The 25873-nt window shown below is 35.4% G+C and overlaps 3 protein-coding genes across 10 annotated transcripts; 2 read left to right on the top strand and 1 right to left on the bottom strand.

Annotated features, from left to right (window-relative positions):
- The first annotated feature begins 20 nt into the window (after positions 1-20).
- On the top strand, positions 21-1904 carry LOC103570419 (carboxypeptidase Q). Its single transcript, XM_008548140.2, has 4 exons — positions 21-434; positions 553-703; positions 864-1537; positions 1605-1904. The coding sequence occupies exons 1-4, from the start codon at positions 82-84 to the stop codon at positions 1855-1857; spliced, it is 1431 nt and encodes a 476-aa protein (XP_008546362.1). The 5' UTR covers positions 21-81; the 3' UTR covers positions 1858-1904.
- A 28-nt stretch (positions 1905-1932) lies between these two features.
- Positions 1933-23472, bottom strand: LOC103570420 (protein unc-80 homolog). 8 transcript variants are annotated; one of them, XM_053738848.1, is made up of 39 exons: positions 23092-23472; positions 22923-22971; positions 22786-22812; positions 22694-22714; positions 21757-21902; positions 21520-21676; positions 21230-21452; positions 21057-21151; positions 20914-20994; positions 20499-20573; positions 20295-20419; positions 19980-20228; positions 19535-19916; positions 19309-19457; positions 19043-19072; positions 18629-18758; positions 18382-18573; positions 18133-18268; positions 17708-18076; positions 17101-17642; positions 16707-17029; positions 16531-16640; positions 16275-16465; positions 15849-16200; positions 15127-15786; positions 14194-14707; positions 12694-13330; positions 11801-12406; positions 11169-11442; positions 10790-11094; positions 10084-10728; positions 9528-10001; positions 7993-8782; positions 7571-7921; positions 7212-7493; positions 6891-7055; positions 5652-5664; positions 2680-2828; positions 2516-2605 (listed from the first exon to the last, which is right to left on the bottom strand). In XM_053738848.1, the coding sequence occupies exons 1-38, from the start codon at positions 23175-23177 to the stop codon at positions 2681-2683; spliced, it is 10104 nt and encodes a 3367-aa protein (XP_053594823.1). In that variant the 5' UTR covers positions 23178-23472; the 3' UTR covers positions 2516-2605; position 2680. The 8 variants fall into 8 exon arrangements, with proteins under 8 accessions (XP_053594817.1, XP_053594820.1, XP_053594821.1 ...); XM_053738842.1 differs by lacking the exon at positions 5652-5664 and having other exon boundaries at positions 1933-2605; XM_053738845.1 differs by lacking the exon at positions 5652-5664 and having other exon boundaries at positions 1933-2605; positions 6891-6989.
- LOC103570447 (uncharacterized) lies at positions 8771-25237 on the top strand. Its single transcript, XM_008548193.2, has 3 exons — positions 8771-8804; positions 24605-24734; positions 24813-25237. The coding sequence occupies exons 2-3, from the start codon at positions 24653-24655 to the stop codon at positions 25235-25237; spliced, it is 507 nt and encodes a 168-aa protein (XP_008546415.2). The 5' UTR covers positions 8771-8804; positions 24605-24652.
- Positions 25238-25873: the final 636 nt, after the last annotated feature.

Here is a 25873-nt window from a genome sequence, read left to right as displayed (position 1 = left end):
TAAAATCGCTGATGCAACAGTATGCGAGATAACGTTGTGTAGGCAACACCATTTCCGGTTTATAAATTCATCATATTAAAAATGGAAATTATTAATATTCTAATAGTGATATCAGTGTCAATCAATTATGGAGTTAACTGTTATATAGTAGAAAGATTCGATGAAAATAATTGTGCTGGAGTACTGGCTCCAGAGGTGAGGCGCGAAATCGATAACTATCAGCCGATAGTTAACAAAATAGTTAACAAGGCTATAAATGGCAGCTTCAAAGGGAAAACTTGGATGGAATTATCTAATTTTGTTGATGACTTCGGGTCGAGGTTTACGGGGACAGATAATTTGGAGAATGCCATTGATAAAATAATGGAAAGATCTCGAGAACTTGGGCTTGAAAATGTTCATGGAGATTCTGCTCCAGTTCCACGATGGATAAGGTGATTTATCTAATCTTAAAATCCATATTTTTACAGACAGTCCTGATAATATTTGGGATCAAAGCCATTTATCATAAAAAAAAAAACTTTCTTTTAATGAATATTTAATAATATATAGAGGGAATGAGTCAGCAACATTGATATCACCTCGTAAAAAAAATCTTAAAATGCTGGGACTGGGATACAGTATTGGGACAGCATCTCAAGGAATAACAGCAGACGCAATAGTTGTGGAAAGTTTCCAAGAGCTAAAAACTCGTGCTTCAGAAGTAAACTTTTATAAAAATATATATTTTATACTACCATTTATCTAAATTATTTCTATTCATTTTACTTGGTCACGTACTAAATTACTTAACTTTTATTTTATCTCCTTTATCACTATTATTGTTATCATGACAATCATTCATTTTATTTGGTCGGTATCAGGTGCCAGGGAAGATAGTAGTATACAATCAAAAGTTTATTTCCTATGGGAAGTCGGTGATATATCGAGGCCGGGGAGCCGTTGAGGCAGCAAAGTTGGGAGCAGTGGCCACGTTGATACGCTCCGTGACACCTTTTTCAATCTACTCACCTCACACTGGTATGATGTCTTACGAAGACGGCGTCAGGAAGATTCCAGCGGCTTGTATAACTGTCGAAGATGCAAATTTACTTGCCCGATTCGCTAAAAGAGGAAAGAACTTGAGAATAAACGTAAACATGCAGGCTCAGCGACTGCCGGATGTTAAATCGCGAAATGTTATTTCCGAAATTACCGGCAGCAGTAAACCTGAAAAAGCTGTCATAGTTTCCGGCCATATCGATAGTTGGGACGTTGGCCAGGGCGCTATGGACGATGGAGGCGGCGCTTTTTCATCCTGGGCTTCAGTGGTCTTGCTTAAAAGTCTTAATTTGCGCGCCAAGAGAACAATTCGATCTATAATGTGGACTGCGGAGGAAATGGGAATTATTGGAGCTAATTATTACATAAAAAAATATGAAAGTGACGAGAAAAACCTTCAGATGGTCATGGAGTCAGACATCGGGACCTTCTTGCCTCTTGGATGGGAAGCCACTGGCTCGCCGGAAGTCATTTGTATTCTCAATCAAATTACCAAGTAATTTTTTTTTTAGAGCTTAGATTTCGTGTGGGAGGATTACTTTTACTTATTAGGTTTGTTGTAGAATGATGTCATGGATGACGCCCCTAGAAGTTAAAACGCCGCACAGTGGCCCGGATATTGAGACCTGGGTCAATCATGGTGTGCCTGGAGCTTCTTTATGGAATAAAAACGAGCGATACTTCTGGTTCCATCACAGTGAAGGTGACACTATAGATGTTGAAGCTCCAGATAATTTAGATATGGCCACTGCACTTTTTGCAGCGACCTCATACATTATTGCTGATATTAATTTAGATCTGCCTCGAAATCCATAAAAAATTTGATAAATAATATTTGGTTATAAATAAATTTTTTAATATTATCATAATTAATTTATTTTCAACAAATTGTACAAATTAGGCCTTAAAAACAGCCAAATAGCTACCGAAATCGTATAAATATCTAAATTTAATTTAAGAAACTACAACTATATCACTTTACAATAATAACAATTCTTGGAATCACTTTACTATTATAATTAAAAACCAAAGCCGGTTGTTAAATCAACGTGTCTTCGTCTTGAGGTTGGAAAACCATCAGCAGAGATTGCTGTGACGCAGTGCGCTGCTGGGAATTAAGAAGGGCCGTTTTTTCTCCACCACTGGCGCTGTTGCCATTCAATGAGCAGTCAGGGGAGCTGCCATCAAAGGCCATGCAATTGGTAGTAGTACTACTGGTAGAGGGATCGTTGAGGTCGGGAGAGGCCAGAGGGGGTGGATGGGCTTCGCGGCCTTCTATGGTTACCAACTGTATGCTATAGGACTCGCGGTAACCGGATGTGCTGGATGTGTCTTCGTCATAGGAGACATCAGAAGCTGGATGCAGCAGATTCTGTTGGAGTGCTGGAGCAGGAGTCAAATTCATCGTAGGAAGACGTTCCAGGTCGCCGGGACGCATCGAGTAACTTCGGCGCGTACGCGGTTCAGTGACTAACAAACTAGATTTCTGTTCCACTGACGCTGGCGGCGTTTGGGATGTTGGCACTACTGGTTGGGTTTCTTGTTCTAGTTTCAAGTGTGGAATCTATCAACATTGGTTTTGTTTTTATTTTTTAATTTTGTTTTAAATAATGAAAGTATTAATTGATAATCAAGTACCTCAATATGAGTCCGTCGACTTTTTCTTAACCGAAAAGTCTTTTTGCTTTGGCCCATCGAACGTTGTAATCGTGGCTTGTCTTGTCGGGACTCCCCTGAACTGTCGTCTATCGGACTGTTTGGACTCAACTGACTCGTCACAACTTCTCCTGTTTATTTTTATCTCAATAAATCAGCAATCTCGCTAACCAATCAACCAATTTATAAATTCGACTAATATATTAATATATATAGCAATAACTAAATACTCAACTACCACTAAGCATTATGGTATTATAAAAATATATAAAAACAATTATTACCTCTTAACACAGACCATGCTGATATGGACAATTAGACAAAACAAGCAAAATTAAATACAATTATAATTATGACAATGACAATAAGCTGAATGATCAGAGCACCAGCCAGAACGAGCAGAGATAAAGAGTTAACCCTCGCTCCCAATTTTAGCTACGATCTTAAGGGAGGAATCCGATCTCCCTAATTAAAACAAACGATTAGCAATATTAAATGCCCATAAGAAGGGCGATTCAAAAGTATTAAAAAGTATTTAATATTTTTTTTTCTAATCGTTTTAAATCGTTTCTTTTATTAAGGGCTGAGATACAAAAAAAAAAGAGCATATTTTTGTGATTTTGTTTTTTAGAGTACCTTCTTTATTAAAATTCTTAAAATATGTGACATTATTAAGCATCATTCCAAGAATATTCTGCTAAATATTCATAAAAAAATATTGAGAAATAAGCCAGTGGTAGTGGGGAGAACCAAGTCACCTCGAGAAAAAAAGTCTTCATGCCGTAGGCAGGATAACTCATGATTGCTTCATCTGAAATCAAAAAATCAAATAGATTTCTTTAATACATAAGTTTATCTTGGATTTGAACGAAGGAATAAACAAAATATTCATTGTTGAATTTTTGGTAAAGGTGCGATCAAAAAACTTTGATTTTTGCCAAAAATTCTTCCTTTTATTTAATAAAAAAATAAGTAATTTAAAAAAAAAATCGTTTGTTCAAATCTAAGATAAAATTATGCACTAAAAAAACCTTTTTGTTTTTTTGATTTGAGATGAAGTGGTTGTAGCCGATAAATTTAAATGACATTTTTTTATTGTATTATTTAAATTTGCCTCTTTAGCCATAGCACTACCGCACACTCATTCACATCCTGGAAGGACTTTCTTTTAATCAGGCCTAATAGGCCTCAATTTCTGTCATCACCTGGTGACGCCATATTTGGGTTGCGTTGCAACTTACTAAATATCACGAAAACATCGGCCGTACCATTGTCATCTTGGAAACGTGAGCTTGACGAGTCTTGGTCGGCGGGAGAGCCCTTATATCTAGCTTAGAATAAATATTGTATTAAGTGCATTGTAAAGTCATGTTGTTATGGACACATTGCGTCAGTTTCAGTAGGAAGGATGAAAGCTTGGACACCTCGCCTTGGATTTAAGAATACAAGTACGCAGTAAGATTTTGGACACATGTTATATTGAGTGAAGTAGAGTCCGTTTAATATTGTCGGGATTGAATTATTAATATTATAGAGTGACGTAGATTCTATTTAACGTCCGAATTGACTAAAATTAATAGTTAATCTATTGTTCATATTATAACCACTGAGTATCATTGATTAATTTCTTATCCTTCAATTAATTATTCCTAGTAACCAGGAAACGGGTGGATACTCGATCCTGACAGTTTCATTGTTTAAAGTTAGCCTAATCAGTCGACTCAGTACCAAGAGGCTGGGCTGACTGTTGATAATAAAAAAATCTCTTGGTGGCGCCGAACATGTAATCCTTGCCAGTCGCCATTGTGATCGTGGCCACTACAACTGGCCTATTTTTCAATATTTTTTTATGAAAATATAGCAGAATATTCTTGGAATGATGCTTGATAATGTCACAAACTTTAAGAATATTAATAAAAAAAGGTACTCTGAAAAAAAAAAATCACAAAAATACGCTCTTTTTTTTGTGTCTCAGACCAGCTTCCCCCCTTAAGGATGACGATTAAATACAGAGGTTATGTTACCTGAAGCGCGTCTAAATTCTACAGAAGGTATAAAGCTCAGTCGCTTAGACGCTTTTTGGTGAGTAAACAACGGATGAAGCAGATGATGCTTGCGTTCATCATTTTTATCTGAAACATGCGACAATGACAACAAATATCTAATGAAAAGCCAGCTTTCAAAAGCTTAATTACTGATGGGCGGCAAATGACAAATGAGTTCGATATGAGGAAACAATAATAATAATAATAATAATAAATATAGTAAATAGCACACCTAGGGAGAAAAGTAGAACATTCCCAACCTCGTGTGTAAATGCCTACTTTTCTCTGTGTGAATTTCATTTCCCACAACATCCGCTGCGGGAAGCGCAACTTTAACTCCGCTAAACAGAATATAAATTTGAACTTTCCGCTTAGATGCAGTGGAAAATAAATTTATTTTAAAACAGCTGTAACACATAATAAACAACAAGGACACATATAAGCAATTACACAGTATGTGCGCATTAAATCTATGCAACAAATCGAAAGTAAGGGGTACCAACTGTTGGACATTACCATTGTCTAAAATACTGCTATTACGTAAATAGAAACAGTGTTTTATTAAAACGCTTTAAATAAATGTGATTGTCACAAATATAATTAGTAATTAATAATTAATAGCTGATAGTTGATAGTTTATAGATAAAGTTAATAGAGAGGTGTTTATTTTTAAATAAAATAAGTTTATAATCATAAAAGATTTAAAGGAGTGAATGGAAAGTAGATAGTGGACTAGGTTCGTTGCTTAACGATTTAAAATAAGCATCAGGACACACAAGGAACACAGATTATTTAATAATAATAATAAAATTATTAGTTATATAGATAAGAAAAATATGTATATAATATTTTAAATTGTTAGATATATAAGTTAAAAAAAAAAATAACTTTTTTTATTGAGCTGCTTACCTTTGTTCCCTAGCTAGCATTGGGAGCAATTAAATCATCAGTGGATTTTATTTTTATGAATATAATATTAGTTTTTATAAATTAAGGGCAGTGCTCTTGACAATGGCTCCTTCCAACTGTGGTATATTTTATTTTTTAAAACATTAATTTTACAATTAATGAGATAAAAAATAAAATTTTAACCTGTTTTTATTGAATGAGACGAAACTCTGGGCATTAAGGCCATTTATAATTATCGAAAACCGACAAATTACCGAGATATAGGTGTAATTACCTCTACTTCTGCTCTTCGACAACTGGTTAATTGATACAAGTCACACTTAGTGATGCGGAATGACCGTCATTTTGAGTTTTGATCACAAGACGATCCGTTGACGGTCTTGTGACCAACTGACCTAAATGACGAGCCTGTTCTAATGCGAAATGACCGTCACAAATTTTTTGGTCAGAGTCCGTCATTTCGGACCAAAAAATTTTTTTTCACAAATTTGGTCAGTCGCATCTAGCTAGATGATTTGTGACCGTCATTCAATTTTTGGTCACAAATTAACGTGTAATCAAGAATTTTGTCAGTCACAACCAGCTAGATGATTAGACGCAATCTTTTTTTTTGTAAATGATTGAAAAATATATTTTTCCCTCTGTATTCTTATCTCGTGGTATTTTTAAGAAAATGCCGTTGTCAAAATTTGAATAATTTTTTATAAGTATACTTATAGACCTTTTAAGAAGCAAAAAAAGATATTTTATATTTTTTCTAGTTTATAGATTTTAAAGCCATCTATTTTAAAGTTGTAGCAATAATCATTTTTATAGTTCAACAAACAGCGGGTAGTTGTCAATGCTGGCAAATTGTCCTCTATACGGGGCGTCAGGATCGAGGAGGTTAATTAACTATACTTATTTCCTCTTCTTTTTTAAAATTATGCTTGACAAGTTTTTTATGCTGACCTAACCTTGATTTTATAATAACAAAATATGTACGATAAAACTATGGAGTATTAATTCTTTTAACACCTGATTATAAAAATTGTTATAAAAACAATCATTATAAATGGCCATAAAAAATTAAAGCACAATCTCAGTCAATAAAATAAAATAACACACATACTCGTCATTAAAAAAATGATCGGCAAAAATGGATAAAAAAAAATCAGCACTTAACATTTAATAAACCATCATCAATTAGACCATTTATTTGTCCACAAAATGATGATAAGTTTTCAAAAAAGTAAATACCTGTTGGCTCGCTAGGTTGATTATCATCAGACTTAACCTGAATCCCATTCTCAGGGGCAGCATCTTTGAGAGTTGATGATCCGGCACTCGATACCGATCCTAGGACCGACAATTTGAGATACGGAGCAGTCAACGTGACAACCCCATCAATGTTTCTTCTCATGGCTTTGTTTTTTTTTTTTTTTTTGTGTTAATGATAATGAAAATAAACAAAAGTGGCTAATGACGATGATAATTCACTGAATGTGATTGTGAATTTTGTGACTGTGTATTGTTAATATGAAAAAAAAATATATATATAATTTTAATACAAAGTTGTACCTCTAGTGGCGCCATTTGGAGCTGATCCCTGACTAGGCATCGATGACCTCGCGCTGCCCGAGTTCAGCGACTGCGGAACCGAGTGCGGCAGTGAATGCAGCGTCGTTGAATGGGACCCAGGTGTCTCTGCAGGTGTCCGACTGATGTGAGCTTTAGAGCCCAATTCTCCGCTCCATAAATCGTTCAACAAAGATGGCCGTTGAGTTCGTGGCTGACCATCGGCATTGGGTGCTCCTGGATGCATGTCTACTACACTTCGTTTAGGTTCTGGTTGCATTTCATCTATTGGATATCAATATCGTTAATAATTTATAACTTCACTTACACAATTAATGGAAAATTGTTGGTTGATGGGTTACCAAATTTACGATCTTCAATTTCTTCCTTTAAATCCCGAAGCTCATGAAGCAAATCACCAAGCAGCGTTCCTCGTGATTTTGGATATGCCAATGTATCTCCATTTATTTTTCCGCGTATTATTGTTTGCATATTACGTTCATGTTCGGAAATCGGTGGCTGGCCTATTTTGTGAACAATAAAAGGCAACATTTGGATATAGAGAGCAGTCCGGTGGGTGACTACAAACTCCAGGAAATTCCACAAGTGAATTGAAGCTTCGTTACGTTTGTTGAGAAGTCTCATTGTGCGGAGTATTTTGGTCCACTCTGTTTTTAATTCGGTCTCAAAGCAGATGATCATTATTTTCAGTGCTAGAATAGAAGTTTAATAAGTGAACCAGTTTTTAGTAAAAAGTGTTGTAGAAAATAAAACGAATATTAACCTAAAAAAGCGACTTGATAGAGAGACATTGAGAGTTTCATAGAAACTTTAGTGTCTCGAGCAGCGAAAGTAAGACTTCCGGCTCTCATATCTGTGGTAGCTTTCAAATTCTGCATAGCCATGGGCATCGTTTTGGTTCCGGTTGGCCACAGAGTATTAAGGACAGCTATTAAAGCGAAGCTCAAATCCGCTGGCCTCAATTTAGGAACATCTTTGCGCCCAGTACCAACGCGCAGAAATAGAGGAATCAGTAAATTGAGAAGCATGTTTTCGGTCCGCGTTTGAGAAGCGAACATTGTTGAGCCTCCACAAACGTTCTCCAGCGAGTATCCTTCGCCTAGAGAGATCACATGCAAGGCAATGAGTCTCAGTACAGTGGAACAGAAATGCTGGGGTGGTATTTTGCTCATCAGAGCTGCTGAGGCACCGGAAGTTACTTCTACTAGGCCTGTGTCACCGACTATCAATGCTTGGCAAGTACTGAGAAGAGTTTTGAAGTACTGAAAGTGCGCAATATAGGGATAGCGGGACAGAGTCTCGTAGATTCCTTTCAGTAAATAGCTGGCCGCCTCCCAGTCGGTATTGCGACGCACTGATGCTTTTTTGTAAATTTTACTGAAAGTTTTATCGAGACGTCGCAGGATTATTGTCAGTGCGGGTCTCATATCGTCATTCGACCACTCGGTAGATGGCAGCACATCGTTCATGTAACGTCTCAGACCCCGACAACCCATTGTTTCAGAGTCATAGGGCGCCATCTTCAGTAAACTGTGTGCAACATCAGCCAGTCGCTACAAAAATCAGAGTATTAAGGTAGTACTAACGGTTTTAGAATTAACGATAAGAATTTAATGAAACTTGACATATTGGTACATTATAATAAGATAATGAACCAGTTAAATTTTTTAAGGTCTACAGAGAACTGAAAAAAAAAGATATTAATAATAAAAAAAAAAATGCTTGCCTTTACCATTGATCCATATGCGGAATCACAGAAATTATTTTATTTTGCAAAAAGTGACGTTCAAATTTTAATGAAAGTGGTATCAACGGAAAGAAAAAAATGTTTAGAACATTTTGGTTAATCAGAACTTGAGCTTCAGAGCTTTTGATAAGAGTAATTAGTAATTAATTAAGAAAAATGTGCTCTGTTACTTACATGTAACAACACCGCCAAAAAGGTTATGATGGGTATGTGGGGATATCAATGTTATGCACATTTTTTAGTACAAAACATACGACATACTTATTATTAATAGTTACATTATTAAATAAAGCAATATGTTATTTTGGTAAACAAACATGTAAAGCCAATAACTTGTATAATAGATTTTTGTGCATAATCTCATATTTTGAGTGAAACAGATGAGTTACTGTAAGCATACTTCTATCTCATTTACTTTTACGCGGCATTGCCAAATATAAATACTACGGAAGTCAAGTTACACAAAGCACACATTTGATACTTGTAGTATCGAAAGTACTACCTTAACTTTATAAAAATTTTTTTATACCAAATAGTCACTAAAAACTTACCACGTGACACTTTGAGTCCAATAACTCAATAGTTTTGCCGTCCTGTGATTTTTTATTCAGCTCAGCAAGTCTCACAGAAGTTCTTGCAACAAAATCTCCCACAATATTCAACAAAGTATCCCTAGGCCTTCGGAATTCATTTTTGTGTGAGCTCTCCGCGTCATCGTTATCTCGCTCGTAAAAAGTCCTAACTTTGGTATGTTCCAAGTACTTGGTAGTGTGCGTTTCATCCTCGTACTCGAACCCAGGTGAGTAAGGGCCTTTGCCGTAGTTCCTCTGACTCGATCCTTTGTGCTCAGGACTAGATTTCTGCGGACCATTATAGTATTTTGTCAAAGCTTCGGAATTATTTACCAAAGTCTTAACCGCTATCGCCAATTGGTTTATTATTTCCTTTTCCGTTTTTCCTTCGCGGTTGTACGTTGGCAATTGGATTTGCTGAACGTAACATGGCAATATGGCTTCCAAAATAGTCTAAAAATAAAAATTATCTCAAGAATAAATTTAAACGACAAAATAATATAAATAATACTAATAACAACTATTGATTTATTACCAGCATCTGTTGCCCGCGAATAGAGTCAGCAGCATAAGCAATTACCATAACACAAAGCGAAATACAATCTAGCACAGAAACCATTTCAGTTTCATCGTGATAACAAAAATCAATAGCTTTAAGAGGTTTTTCTTCTTTAACAAGTTCCCCAATGTTGAGCGGATCAGGTGAGGGCGTTTCCAAACTCATCAACAAATTAAACAAACATATAGAAGGTACTTTGTGGGCATCTCCATGAGTGCTGGTCTCATCAGTGTCTAGAATCGTTGAAACACTTCCAAACATTTGCAAGATAAATGGCTTCCGGTTCATCAGATAAAACTGTTTTACCGCGTACTCGACAGTTGTCGTAACAAGCTTGTTTGTTTGATGAGTAGAGTATAGCTGCAAAAGTGTCGGCATTATCAGCAAATAACCATTTGTCGAGAATATATTTTTGAAATTGTGAGCCGCGTTTATATAAGTCGCGACTACGTAGCGCAAAATACACGAGTCCTCGCTGTGTAGAATTATTGCACCGTTGAGGACATTCAGGAACAAGTGGATGTCTCCCGAGTACGCGAAATTACCTGCCATAGCTTCAAACATCCGGGCTATCAATCTCACCCACATAAATTTGTGCATCACATCTAGTCCAAGCAGTTCCTGAGTTGATAAAAAAAAAAGTTATTACAGAACTTTAAAACCCTTAAAAGAATCAACTTACTCTGCCAATTTCTCCGCCTTTATAAAGATCCAAGTCAGCTTCTAAAGCTTTACGAGGAAACGCCGGAAGCTTCATAAGTTCCTCGTGCAGAAAAACAACTCTTTGAACCACCATATCAACATTTTTCAAAATGGCCCAAGTCAATAAAACTTTTCCTATTTCAACAAATTTGTGAACGAGTTCTTGTCGCTGCAAGGCATTGAAAGCGTCTTCAGGTTTCATGTGAATCAGTTCCAGTTGCGGATACTGAGATCTCTTGAAAAAATAATAATCTCTGACATAAGACGACGGGTTGTGAATTTGGTCTGAAATAAAGTTATAAATGAAAATTTAATTTAATTTGATAAATTGGTTTAAGGATAAAAATTTATCAACGTACGAGTTTTGTAGTCAACTAGAAAATATTCTTTGTGCTTATGTTCCTCGATCCCGAAGAAATCCAATGACTCCCGTAGAATCTGACAAAACTGAGTGTCTTCCTGAACAGGAAACTGCGAAGGAATACCACCAGCGTCAGGATCTTGAGGACCATGTACAATAATCTTCTTCGCGGAGGGAACATTAGCTGTGAGTAATATCGATGCGTCGCACTGTTCTTTTCTTAATATTTGTTTCAAGTCTTTAAACATTATTCCGTGTACACTATGAACGACCTATTAAATAGATTTTTAACAGTTATTAACCCGATGGCCAATAAATTGATGAACCTTGATAGCCAAGTTGGCCGCAATTTGTCGACAATCTACTGCCACAACCTGCCGCAAAGTTGACAGTTCCATAAGTTGACCGCAACTTTCCGGAAAACTTGTTGACAACTTTCAGCTTCTGTAACTGTTGCCTACAAGTTGACTACAAGTTTTTCAGAAAGTTAACGACAGGTTGCGGCAGTAGATTGTCGCCAAGTCGCTGGGAAACTTGTAGTCAACTTGTAGGTAACTCATGTACACCAACTTTCTGATCAGAAACTCTGGCTATCAGGATAAGAATCAAATGAATAAGTCAATAATTTACCATCCAGAGTATCGACAGAGCAGTTCCGATATGCTTCTGGCCTTCCTCATGCGGCGACCTTACGTAGAACATTACATAACCTATAATGTAATTGTAGAGAGCAAATGCCGCTTGCTGAGGAAGCCTTGGAACGAATCGTATCAAGTGACGGAGTATTTTGAACATAAGCTCTTGTTTCTCACGGGTGAGCCGTTCCAAGACGTAACGAAGAAAGAGAGCGCTGTCCTCGACGAGACAACTCCAGATGACCTGGTAGGCGACCTCGTAGACGGCGTTTCCGTCATCGGAGACCGCGGCGTCGTCGAGCAAGTTGATGATCTGGACGATCGCGGAGCAAAGCGAGGAAGGGAAGAGTGAAAGTGCTGACTGCCCATGGTGAGTCATGTTCCGGGGCTGAGTCTCAGCGGCGTCGTCGTCAGCATTGCCTTCGTCGTGATCGTCACCAACGGGACTGGGTTCGTACGCAGCCTGGACTGTGATCGGTATTGTCGTAATCAAAAAATTCTCTCGTTCCTCGCGCTTCTTATCATCCTGTGCCTGTAATGCCTTCTTTATCAACTCTGTTTGTTGTTTTTTTCTAGTCTTAGTAGCTGTCACTAATGATCGCTAGTCAAACAAAATCAATAAAAAATAATAATTTTTTTCAAAGCTTTCTAATTACTACAGTTATAATTTTTTTTAATCTTTTTTTTTTCTACTTCTTTACGCGAAATTTAAAAGATTATTTTATTTTTTACGATTATCGCATCCATCTTAAGGCATAATATAATTAAAAAAATTAAAAATTTATTTATTACCGACCAACGATTATTGGACGAAAGATTTTCATAAGATAAAACAAAATAATCCTTGTATTAAAACTACAAAAAACAATTCTACGCTAATTAACTTACATGACGCTCTTGATTTATAGTTACTTCTTCTACTTTTGTTTTAACCTGAGGCATCCAAGGCGGATCAACCACCGGAAGTGATTCTATACCAATTTTTGGTGAAGGCAAAGTGAACTCAATACCCGGAGGGGGAACTTTGAAAGTAACGTGAGCTGCTTCTTCCATTCTAGGCCAGACTTGATATCGCAATTTCCACAAAACTTGAAATTTTAGAATAGCGTTGATGCGAATGGCGGAGTTAGAATGCTGGAGGCCGTGGTGCATAAGCTCGCTGGCTTGATTTGGCGCCCGGACTGCCGCGATGATGAACAAAGACGCCGCGGATGCAGCGACCTCTTGGTTGGCTTCCAGAAGTAACTCCCAAGCAACCGGTAGCACGTCGACAAATAGATCTTCGGACATTACCACTGCGCCTTTTACTAGAGTCGCTATTGGCGCGTGAAAAGCTTCTTTAACTTGAGTCTTTATGTATTTTAGTATCACCGGAGGCTCTTTTTCCTCTTCATTGTTATCCTCGGTAAACTTTCGAGATGATAAACCTCCACGTTCAGAGTCTTGGTCTGCTAAGTCTTTGGATGAGTCTCTTATTAATCCGGTCAGACGTCCTGATTGCGATCCATCTGAATTTTTATCAATTCTACACAAAAAATTAAACTTTTATTAAAAAAAAACTTTTAAAATAAAAAAGTTTTTTTAATTATCATGTAATCCGACACGGAAAAAACGAGTCTCGAAAATATTTTAATATTTAATATATTTAAGTAAGAAATACTAATGTAAATCAATGAGTGCATTACTTTTACTATTTATTACTAAGTGTATTGTAAAAATCACAAAACAGTAATTGATACTATATGTTTATCTGAAAAATTGCTATATTATTATTTTTATTACTAATTTATTTGTATTCTTTATTAATCGAACAGCAAATTTTATAAAGAAAATATCAAATTATTACTAAACGTTTAGTTCTACATTTGATAATATGATTCAACGATTTTTACTCTGTAAAAATATAAAAATTAACTAAGAATATGTATTAAATACCCTACAGTATACAAAAATTACAATCTGTTTAGTAATTTCTGTAAACCATATGAATCGCGTAGTATTGAGTATTGTACAGCAACTAAAAATTACTAAATGGCTTATAATTTTTACGAAGCAGATCGATAAAATTAAAAGTTGTTGGAGATAGCATATAGAAATATCTATTACAAGTTCAGAAGCCTTTGTCCGAAAGAGACATTGGACCGTCAGACATAAGAAAGGACACGCGTGCGGAAGATTAGGGTTCGAATCTCGGTTAAAACAAGAAATAAAAATTACTAATCATAACTAAAAATTAATTTCTCAAGATAGTAAAAGTTACAATTTCAATAGCGTATTAAGATTACAATGAATTTAGTAATTTTAACTGTTATTTTTAGTAAAATTTGCTATATGTTTTTCTCCGTGCAATAATTCGACCAGAAATTTAATTTAAAATGTAATACTTACTTGAATTTACGACCTACACTATCTTTTCTTCTGACAGGCGACACTTGAGCGCTGGTCTGATCAGAAACTTTCCTCATCCTCTTGTCTTTCTTTCCGTCAGCTCCATCCTTCTTAGCATCCCCATCAAAATCAAAAGTCGATGCCTCATTAATTATTCCAAACTCCTCTCCATAAACTTTTCTCACAGATTTAATGAGCCGTGCGCAGGCGCGCATCTGCCGTCGATGACAATATGGATGACAGAAGTTCTGATGCGAGCAGAAGAAATTAGAGGTCCCAGTAAACTGGACCAAAACCTTCATCCAGGGAAAGTTTTTGTTGGTGTCATCAGTATCGTTGGAGTCACTCGGGCTCTCAGGTGGCTGATCGTCACTTAAAATTCCTGGAGATTCCTCACCGCTTACCTCACCACCGTAACCTTGTTCGGATGTGTCACTGCGATCTGACAGCGAGCTGACTTTCCTTTTGGACTGGATCGAGTCCGCTCGTCTTACTGCATCTATCGATCGAACAACTCGATAGGATAGAAGGAAAATAAACTATTATTCAGGGGTTACTTGCTATCAGGATCTACGCTAAAATTTTAATTAAACTTCTGACCACTAATCTAACGCCCAACTCTCATCAGACAATTGGGCGCCACCAGGAATCAAAGTAATCAAACCTCTAGCTTAATTTTTTTTTCAATTATAGACCCTAGTAAATTTAATTATTATCGATAAAAAAATGATATTTAAATCTAAATGATGAAAATGAAATGGGGGATGAATGCAGTTGATGCTTAATGATTAGCAGTAATTAAAAAAGGGTGCAGTAAATTACAATCAACATTCAGGTAGACTAAAAATAAATAGTTAATTATTAAAATATTTAAAAAAAAAAAAATTGTTGACTTTCACCAGTCCTAGGCTGAATGTGCAACCAACAACTTACAAGCCTCACACTCCATGTCTTTTCCCTCTTTAGTATTACGACGCAATTTAAGACTACGTCGTTTGAATGATCCAGTATTTCCGGCAGTACCGCGCCGTAGTAAGAATGGCCTACCACTTGGTGTTGCTGAAACACGTTTCTTGTCGGCATTACGACTGAGCATCGCGTCATTAATGAGCTGCTGTTGTTGGGTCATGGTATCGTCAGGCTGTATTGTGACAGTTGATTTACTGCTACCCTCCGATTCGTTGTCAGGCTCATGAAGGACAAAGCTGATTTTTCGCTCTGATCGAAAGTCGAGGGCGATTGAGTCAGATGGTTGATGATATATATTGGTGATGGGATTAGCGTAACTCCATGAGCCTCTTTCGATCAACTCCCTCAACTCACCAGCAGTCTCACGGTCGCCTGCTATCGACTGCAGACTTTGGGCAGACGTCTGGGAATGACCCATCGACGACAGTGCCATGCTCCATCGACGATTAGCTTCTCGGCTGTACATCCTTTCCCACGGGGCTGGGCGCTCTTTTGTTGACAATCGCGATGACTTTGGCAAAGTCTGATAGGTTTCACGTAGAAATGCCGTGATTTCGAGGAGCAGGATACACGCGACCATGCGCAAGGCTACTGGACACTGCGACCCATACGAATTTATGCTTGCTAAAAAATAATTATATAACTTCATATAAAAGTCAACAATTAACACAAATATTATAAGGTACCTTCATCAAGAAAGTCTTCTTCTTCGTCTTCAATCACCAGGTCCCGTTGCTTTGACTCATCGGCAACCAAGGCTATGATCTGATCAACATTCTGCTTGTCTTCGTTCATAAATTCTTCGAGTCTCGAGCTTATTGCCTCTGCCCACTGATAAAACAGTTTACCAGCAGCGCGTTGGAGAACATGCGTGCGTCTTAATCCACTGGGAGCATTCCTGGTGCTCATTGCAATAGATGGCCGGAAGATCGGAAGGTTTATTTTCATCCAAGTTGGCCAGTGGCCTTTGTTGCATTGATGGACTAAGTGCGCACACTCCAGCAGCAGAGACGCTCGCGCTACAACTGGCGCATAAGGCTGAAATGTTTTATTTTTTTTTATTTTTTCAAATAGACATGGCTCTGATAGGTATCTAAAAATAAATTATATACCAGATCAAGAATAGCTGCTATTAAATGATGATCAGGTACTGAACCAGGTTGACAAGTTTCTAGTAAAAATGAAAATCGTTTCATTCCCTCAAAGACAGCTTCACATGGTACCAAGCGTCTTTCCTTCAAAACAACAAACTCTGATTCCCTCGACGCGTCTCCCAAATCCATTGAATTTCTTCTGCTGAAATCTGATCAACAAATCAATTAATCATTTAATAAAATCATGAGTGTTCAACAACTTAATGAAACTTACAATTATGAGGAGCTTCTTCAAGACTTTCATTTTTTTTTCCTTTACCAAATCCTATTTTATTAAGTTTATTTTCTACACGACGTTTTGCACGTTGTAACGTCTGTCCAACACTGCAGTTAAATTCATAAATTATAACTGATCAAAATTAGGGAATCATGCGCAAAATAAATACTTACCCGCGACCTGGTCTGGTAACGCGACAATGCCCGCGATGAAAGCTCGACTGTCTGATAAAGTTGCCCTCGCTGGGCGACTCGCTGCTGTCATGGCTATCAGTCGAATCAGTCCTTCCATATTCGCGTCTGCACCAGTTAACGATCCCCCCAAACTGGAACCTGGTAGACTTGCGGTTCTTTCTATTGACGTAGGTCTCGCCGATTCCTAAATTACGCTCGCTCTGACGTGGTGTCAATAGATGTTTCTTACGCAGGTTCCCTAAAGGACTCTGACTTACTTTAACGTTTTCTTCACTCAGCTCCGTCTCTAATAAGCTTTGTAGCTTTATTTGAAAATGATAATCATCAGTAATTAAATCCTGATAAAAGAATTTGAATAAATAAAAATATTTACCGCGCCTGTAGAGGAGGTGCTGCGTTTTTTAAACGCCTTTCTCGTTCCTCGATCGTCAATATAATGACAGTCAGCTAGATCGTCATCGAACTCTGACTGATGAATATGACGAATTACGCGGGTAGTTATGATACTAGACTTACAACGTTTATTTGGTTTGTCCGAGGAATCTAAAATTCCACTGAGAGCAACACGTCGGAAAACACCTCCGTGGTTTTCTTTAACGTAAGTTATAAATTGTTTTATATCACAGTAAATAGCAATATTTTCTTGGGACTTGAACTCGCGGGAACTAGAAACGAATCGAGTTACAAGAGATTTGAAAATACAACCAAGTATTTTGCTTTCGATTGTACGCGATGCGTATTTGAGACCGCCGTAAGATGCAGTCGCTGAGGCTGCCGTCGCAGAAGCTAGAGCAGATGCTGTTGCTGCTACTGATGCAGTATTATTTGAAAGGATTCCACTTCCCAGACCAAAATTAGTTGAGTAACTGGTTTGATTCGCCGTTTCAGGTGATTTGTTGACGTTTCTCTTTTGATCTGGTTTAAGTTTCGGTAAATAACGACAAGCTCGTAAACGTGGATTACTTTAAGAAAATACTTACTGAGAGGTGACAATAGCGAGCTGGGTTCTACGCAAAAGCCTACGTAGGAGTGAAACAGCTCAAGAATATCGGGGATGGGCTGGTTAGAGATCATCGATCGTAGAGTTCGGGAAAACTGTCTTGAGCTTGCCTGAAAGAGCTTGCTCAGCATAGTGGAGACTTGGGAACGGCAAAAGTCCGCTTGAGGTCCCCGGATTCCATCCGCGCACCCGTGGGGGCAGCCCAGATGTTTTATCACGCGGAAGACACAATTCAGCATTAGCGCATGGGCATTCCAATTCCGTCCTTCAAGATCATTGCGAGGATCTTGATCGTTTACTGGAGAATCGTGTTTACGTTCAGGTTTCTCATTGACATCTTGACCTGACCCTGGTTTAATTATATTACTTAAATTTGTATTAAATTGTATAATTTATTTTAGTTACCAGCATTGCTCGCTTCTTCTTCAAGGCACTCTTTCAAAACTCCCATCTCCATTAGCAATTCCACTAGGTTCAAAATACTCTCACAAACACGCGGAGTGCAGTAAGTACCGTCTCTCAAGGCCACCGAATGTACAGCCTGAACAAAAGTAATTTTAATTGATCGACTTCAAAGTTTTTAACCTCATAATTAAAATTTTTATCTCGGCCGGTAATTTTTCAATTAATAACTTGGTGCAGTTTTGATAATACCTTTAAAACGATTTGATAATCAATATCGCCTTCTTTAGTGATATAATACGCAGATCCAGGCGCTTCTGGAATGTCATCACCCAAGTATGTGATATTTGAATCAGTTTGAGATCGAGTCAGGCTTGGCTTGCGTTCCGAACTCAATCTACTCCCGTGGATGCTTATCGAGTCCAGCTGGCTATCTATTGAACCCTAAAAAATTACCGAAATAAAGAAAATCCTTTTAAAATTTAACAGAAAAAAATACCTGGCGTTTTAAATAATCAGGTGACGGAGTTGGCGTATGTTCTGTGACAGTAATTATCGGATTGGGCGCCGCGCAAGATTGGCTGTAAAATCTACTTTGCTTCCTCTCGACTTTTGTGTCTCCAGTATATCTATTTCAAATTACGCAATAATTAAACTCAATATTTTACCTTTTATTTGAATATGAAAGTTCAAAATTAAATTAATACAGTTCATGCTCTCCAGATTTTAGTAAAATTTTAATTTATCATTTTTATACTATTGATATTTGTCTAGGTCCTAATTATTTGACTGGTGCATTCATGCGCTACCAAATATTGATAAAAATAAAAAAAGAGCGGAAAAATAAAATTAGCAAGGTTTTAAAGATTTAAAATAAGGAATAGCGGAAAATTCTTTTAGGTTAATGACTTACCCACCAGCAGTGAGCTCGTTAATCAAGCAGCTGAATTTTATTCAAGAAGGGAAGCAAAGAGAATAGAAAAAGATACATACGGAAAGAATAGACATTTATAAATTTATATATTTAATTTATTAAACACTTAATTAAACTAGCTTACTTTAATCGTAACTATTGTAATTAATTATCAAATTTAATCTCAACTAGTTTTTGCGTCTAGAGAAACTTGAGAATTTACGGAAAGAATTTTTTTTTTTTTACTTTTAACAAAAAGAAATTACCTTAAGCTCGGCATGCTTTTGCCTTTAATTAAATTTGACGGGTAAAGCATCTGGTCAATGTCCCGGGCGTCAAAAATTCTTGAAGCCGTTGAAGTTGGTCTCGTCAAATGATCGTCCCCTGTATCGAGACTTCGATGACATTCTTGGTCCTTAAATGAGTTTACTTTATTTTGTAATTATAAGCACAAGTTTTATTCTTATTTTTACAAATTAATGAATTATTAACTTTTTCTAATTCATGTTTAGATTCATCCTGTCCAATTTTCTCTAAATTTTTCTCCGACTTGGATAGTAATTTAGTTTCAACAAAAGCCTTCAAGTCAGCCATCTTCATGCGCTTCTTTGTTTTCTCACTTGCACGTCTAATATGGCTGCCCTCTTCGTTAATTTTATTGGTAGTGTTGTAAGGGAGGTCGGCGATCGTCGCCAAGTCTGACATCGTTGAAGGCTCCCGTGCATCCGCAGGCATATCGATAACTTCTTTGTCTTCTTTCTTTTTGCTTTCGGGACTTTGATAAATAGATACCTCGATTTTAGGTATCGGCAATGAATTGCTTCGTCTTCTGGGCATTTGTTGCATCGACGTTTCTTCATTTATCTTTTGTAGTCTTTAAATTTTAAGTATTTATTACGTATAAAGATAAGTGTCTAATAACAAATTAACTACTTACCGGTTGTATAAAAATTGTAGGGCCCAATAAATCCCTTCCTCTTGCCACTGAGAAATAAAAAGACATCTCAGAACCGCGACGTCCATAAAAGTTGCCGCGCGAATGTCAACAGTGGCCATTGGGGCGCGGGTCGATTGGTTTTCATTTTGGTCAGCTTGGACATTTTCTTGGATTGGAGGTTCAGGTTTTTGTTTGGCATTTTCTTGATTATTTTTTTCATTTTTTTCAGCTTTCGTTTTACTTTTAATGCTAGAAGAAATTTTTCACACGATTAATTTTCACTCGTCGCTGTAAAAATTGAATTTTGACAATTACCCAAACTGTAAAGTTGTAAGTGTCTTTTCATCAGATCTATCGTACCCTACTCGTTCGATCGTCAGCGTTGACTCAAGAGATTTACTAGAGCGACCCATCGCTACATGAAGAATACTCGCCTCGGCCTGAATATTTAAAATTTATTTTTATTTTATCTTTAAAATAAATATTTAACATTTATATCGTTTAAATATAATTACTTACGGAAAATATTGTAAAAACTTTTTTAACTCCATCTCCGTTTTTATCGTTACCAGGAAAAGGCATTCGGTATATTACCTGTGAATAAATATATCAAAATGAATATCGTCAACGCATTCTTCAGCCAATTGTCTCTCGAATAAGTACCCACATCGATATATTTCAATAGAAAAATTTTTTTTACTCTCAGAGAAGTAAAACATTACCATTTTCAAAATATATCGATCAGGGTACTCATTTGAAAAGAAATTTTGTACTTGATACCAAACTGCCAATTTTTTTTACAAAAAAATTTTTTTTGTAAGTTTCAAAATTAAAAAAATTAACAAAAAAATTTTTTGTTGACAAATAATAAATAGTGTTGTGTTAATAAGTTAATTTCCTCTGTAACGAGTACCCACATCAATATATTTCTTACATTTTCATCTTCGTTACTTGAACTTTCTTCAGGTATAGTTTCCGGAAATACTGTATCTTTTGGCGACGAAACCCAGTTATTCTAAAAAAATTTATAAATTAATCCTCATTCAATTTAAATCATTAATATAAATAACTAATTACTTCATCATCTTGTTTATTAGTCGGCAAATTTTGTTCTGAAAAACACATACTGATAGTTTGACTCGGTGGACTGTCATCTTCATCATTCTTTTTACCTAAAAAAAAAAAAAAACAAAACAATATAATTAAATCATTTAATTCACTTCAATAAATATCTTTCTAAAATAAATTACGTGAGCCAAAAAAAATATCTGTCGACTGCTTTCCTAATCTCGAAAATTTCCACCACAAAGACCTCGGCTTAGGTCTGCAGTGCGCAGTAAAACACGAGTTCTCTGGATGTCGATATTCATTCATCGGTTCCCAAATTTTAACTCCATTTTCAAGCCGCAAGTTGCTTTTGAAGTCAATATCTTTCATATGGTTGCTCAGCGGAGCAAACAAGTATACAAATAGCTGTACAAATAATTATATCTATCACCTCAACTTCTTTCTCTTCAAATAATTTTAATAAAATACGTACAGTAATTGTTGGTATAGAGTAAAGATAATAGAATGGATTATTTTGCATCCCTAATTCTGAATCTGTTTCAGCACATTCTTCAGCGGCATCAAGTAAAAACCAATGAAGAATATACAATAGCGTTGTTTCTATTGGTCCGATATTTTGTAAATCTTTTCTGTAAAATTAAAGTAATTGATTAATTGAATAAAAATTTAAAAAATATGAATTTATTGATAGGAAATCAAACAAAATTACTTGTTGTAGAGCAAATTAGCTGCTGAATGCAATACGTATGGTAATGCTGTCTGTATTAAACGCCATCGTGGTACAGTATTTAATATTTCAATTAATGATGGCGTTAATTCATTATGAAGACTTTGAACGAGTACTTTTTCGAAAGACTGAAAATTTAATATTTTTTAATAAAGTTTAGGCTGCAATTTGGCTTAAAATTATCATATAAAAATGAAAAAAATAAAAGTTTAAAGCTTGGGGTCTAGTTCAAAATTTCAGCGGTTTTCAGTGAAAAAAATTTTTGAAAAAAACTGTGGGTCAAAAAGTTATAGGGGATTGTAGTCAAAAACTTTTTTATGGCAAATTTCTGGCTGTGGAATTTAAAAAAAATTTTTTTTAATGAGTTATGGAAACTTAAAGTTGGAGTCGGTATTTTTACTTTTGATAGAGATAAAATTATAATAGGGGAGAGAGGGGCAAAACAGGGTACTTAAGGAAATACCAAGTTTTTTGAGGACTCAAATATGTTAAATCTTTTTTTTTTTCCATGATATTTAAAGTGAATAAAAAAAAATTTCAGTTACGATTAAAAAAAAAAATTTCTGGATTTGTAATGAATTTGACAAAATAAAATTTTTTTGTAAGTAATTTACATGAAGAAAATTTATATTTTACATGATTATTGGATACACAGCAAACAAAAACGAATATTTAATAGTTTTTATCATAAAATAGAAATCATTAACATTTTTTAACTAATACTCATTTTTTGAAAAATTTAAAAAAGAAAATTGTAAATAATGCTTTATTATATTTACAAAAGTGATTTTGAAATGTTTAATAAACATTTCAAAAGTAAAATTTTTTTTTTTTTATAAAATTTTGGGGAGCAGCCCGTTTTGCCTCCTCCCTTCCCCTAATAAGAAAAAAATATTATGTTTAATAAAATTATATTTACCGTGCTGGCTTCTTTCATTTCCTGAGTACAAAATAAAATTAATTAGTGCGATATAATTATGATAAAATTTAATTAAAATTAAAATAACTCACGTGATGCCCGGGCGCATTTTGGCAGAACTGAAAAAAAATAAAAAATAAATAAATAAATTATGATTATTAACTTTTTATAAATATCAAAGTAGTATTTAACGCTCTGATGATTTTAAACAAGAAAGTTAAAAACTTACTGTACATGATGCCTCGTGTAATTTTCCGAGCTTCGCTCTAGTAAATGGTCTGTCAAATTATTATTATTATTATTATTATTATTATTATTATTATTATTATTTACGAGAAAAATACCGAATTAAAATAAATAATTACTTAGCGAAGAAATGAGATGTAAAAAAAAGTTACCTCAATTGACGCCAAAGATAAAGTTGAACTGGGATGGGCAGAGCCTGTTCCATTAGTCCGTTATCGAAAGATCTTCGCTTGTCCATGATTTATTTTTTATAAATTGTGTGATGACATTAAGGTAATTAGAAGTGTCGTAGTAATAGTAATGCTTTACAATTTTATTTTTAAAAACGCAAACTTTCACTTGAGTGGTGAGGAAAATTTTCGAAATCGGTTTCAAGACTTGAGATGAGTTGAAAAAAGAGAAATGGAGACGCGTGAAGTAGTCAGGAGTATAAAAATTAATAGGAAGAATCACGTGTGATACTCGGCCTACTGGCACAGTTTTGTACAGTGGGGCGAGAAGGCGAGGGTGAGAGAGAAATGCCACAGGACTGCAAGCTGGTGAGTCCCTCGAAGGGATCTGTCGACAACGATGAAGTCGGGAAGAGAAAATGAGGACTGCGCTTGCGGAGGAAACCCGAGTGTTTTTCCAGGGGACAATCGGTAATGCGCCGCCGTTAATCGATCTCGGGTGAGTCTGCTCTCTGGACCACCCTTGTGATTATCTGCGTGCGCAATTTACTATCTACCTTTTGGGTCAATGGAAAAATATTATTTAGTCTGACATGCTTTTTTAGGCAGATTTTTTTAGAAATCGGATTATTGCAAAAGGTTTCATGATGGAATTATCAAAGAATTTTGCCACTATATATCTTATTTTACCTAGTAGAGTCAAAAAATACCATCCACTCAAAAGCTTAGATATATACGATATAACGCGTCTTGTCATCATGATAACACCCGTAATTCTTAACGGATCTTCATGAAATTTTGTATACACTTATTCATTGGGTGATTACCATAATCAAGTTCGAAGATGAGCCTAATAGGTAAATTAGTTTGAAAGTTGTGGGTGTATGAAATTTTTTTTGATTTTCATAAAAATGAATTTTCTGGCTTTATCCTTGAATAACTTTTGAACCGAACGTGATAACTTAATTCTGTAAAAAGTATCTTAAAGCTGGAACAATTAGCTTTAATTTTCATTCTATTAGTTGTTTTTTCAAGAATCTTTTCTAACAATTTGATGATTTCGAAAATTTAACAAAAACTTAAAAAAGCTTTTTTTTTGCAGCTTACTCCTCTAATAAGTTCTGACTGATACAGCATAACTCGATTCCTTAAAATATATGTTCAAGCTTACAAAATAAGTATTAATTACACTATAGTAGCTTTATTGTATTTACATAAGAAATCTATCTTTCCATTCCGGGTAAGGCTGGCTTTTTTTTTGTGACAGGAATTAGTATTCAAATTCAGTCAATTTATTCAATTCCCTGTAGAATGAGTACCCACATAACTATATTTTAATTAAAAAAACTTTTTCGTAGATTACAATTTTTTTTCGTAATTAGAAAAAGAAAAGAAATTATGAATAAATTATTTTTAAAAATAAATAAAATAGAATGTTTTTGTTTAAGTTGATATATAACTTAACAATAAATTTTTTTTTCTTTTAAATGACTAGCTTCATGTGACAACAAACTGTCATGACAAAAATTTTCATTAACAAGCAATGTCCGAAAATTCTGATACTCTTGCTAAAGATTTAATCGCATCAATAATGATAAATGTCAATAATTCAATATCATGTCAAGGTAATTTATCTATTTTAAAATAATAACGATAATAATCTTATCTATTTAATATTAAATTAAAAGGTAATATTTTTTTAGAACAAGAAACAGAAAAATTGACTGGCAGCAATTCCAACACGAGTATCTCCGAAATATTACAAAAAGTCGCTGAACTTGCGGAAGGACTCTGCAATGATCTCCAGGGTGTTCAAATAGGCGACTACGTCATCTCTATGAATAAATCCCCGCTGGAAATCCAAGTTAAGCAGGCCATCGAGAACTATAAAGACGGAAAAGAGGTTAAAGTTTTAATCAAAGGCCAGGGGGATGGTGTGGAAAATATTCCATTGCCTGGAGAAGTCGTTTCTTTAACTCCAGTAACTCCAGTGACTCCAGAAGGCTTACACGCAGAACCAAATGTAACTGAAAATGATCTGAGTACTTTGAAAAGAAAAAAAAATTTATCTCTCGCTCGAAGAATTTGGAGAATTTTACGTTTTACTTTTAATCGACGTAAAAATTAATTATTTATTTATTTAAATTAATTATGTATTTAAATGTTTGGTTTAAATAAAAACAAATTATAAATATTAATCGATTATTTTTCATGTATCGCTTATTCCCGGTGATAAAACAAGTTCAATGGATGCAATAAAAATCAATCATCAATTTAAAAGTCGCCGTGTCGCAACTCAACTCGGTCATCGGCCGTCTTAGCGCATCTTGTTTCGTTTTTTTTTTTAATTTTCGTAAAAAAAAATGAATTTTTCGGTTAAAAATTCTTGAAAAAAAAAAATGTCTCTGATTAAAATTGATACGATTTTTTTAAGAATTTTTATTTTAAATAATTACATAAAAAACGAGAGTACCTCAGCATGGAGATTAAAAATAACAATACGATGTATTATTTAGAGAAAAAAATGTTATTTAGTATTTAACGACTAACAAAAGCCTTGGCAACATCATCATCATCGTCGTCGTCGTCGTCGTCATAATTTAATATCTCTCTTCCTCCTTTACTCACTACACACACTAGACTAAAAATAGTAAACTGCTGAATCAGGGTACGCGGTTGCATCTAGACAACTTAACTGGGTATCGTAAATAGATTTACTAGTTTTTATTTACCGGAAGTTAAAGTGTTAACTTGTTGCATTAAA

Source organism: Microplitis demolitor, chromosome 4 (assembly GCF_026212275.2).
Source record: "Microplitis demolitor isolate Queensland-Clemson2020A chromosome 4, iyMicDemo2.1a, whole genome shotgun sequence".
In the NCBI taxonomy this organism is placed as follows: Eukaryota; Metazoa; Arthropoda; class Insecta; order Hymenoptera; family Braconidae; genus Microplitis; species Microplitis demolitor.
Note: the sequence above shows the minus strand (reverse complement) of the source record. Positions and strands in the feature narration are given on the sequence as shown.

Bases quoted from the DNA above. Each gene is read 5' to 3' on its own strand.
- LOC103570419 (XM_008548140.2), top strand. From the start codon at position 82: ATGGAAATTATTAATATTCTAATAGTGATATCAGTGTCAATCAATTAT. The intron at 435-552 runs GTGATTTATCTA...AATAATATATAG, and splicing joins CCAGTTCCACGATGGATAAG to AGGGAATGAGTCAGCAACAT. The intron at 704-863 runs GTAAACTTTTAT...GGTCGGTATCAG, and splicing joins TAAAAACTCGTGCTTCAGAA to GTGCCAGGGAAGATAGTAGT.
- LOC103570420 (XM_053738842.1), bottom strand. From the start codon at position 23,177: ATGGACAAGCGAAGATCTTTCGATAACGGACTAATGGAACAGGCTCTG. The intron at 19,917-19,979 runs GTAAGTAGTTAA...TAAAATTTAAAG, and splicing joins CTACAATTTTTATACAACCG to ACTACAAAAGATAAATGAAG. The intron at 8,783-9,527 runs GTAAGTTTTTAG...TGATTTTTGTAG, and splicing joins TGGACTCAAAGTGTCACGTG to CGACTGGCTGATGTTGCACA.
- LOC103570447 (XM_008548193.2), top strand. From the start codon at position 24,653: ATGTCCGAAAATTCTGATACTCTTGCTAAAGATTTAATCGCATCAATA. The intron at 24,735-24,812 runs GTAATTTATCTA...ATATTTTTTTAG, and splicing joins TAATTCAATATCATGTCAAG to AACAAGAAACAGAAAAATTG.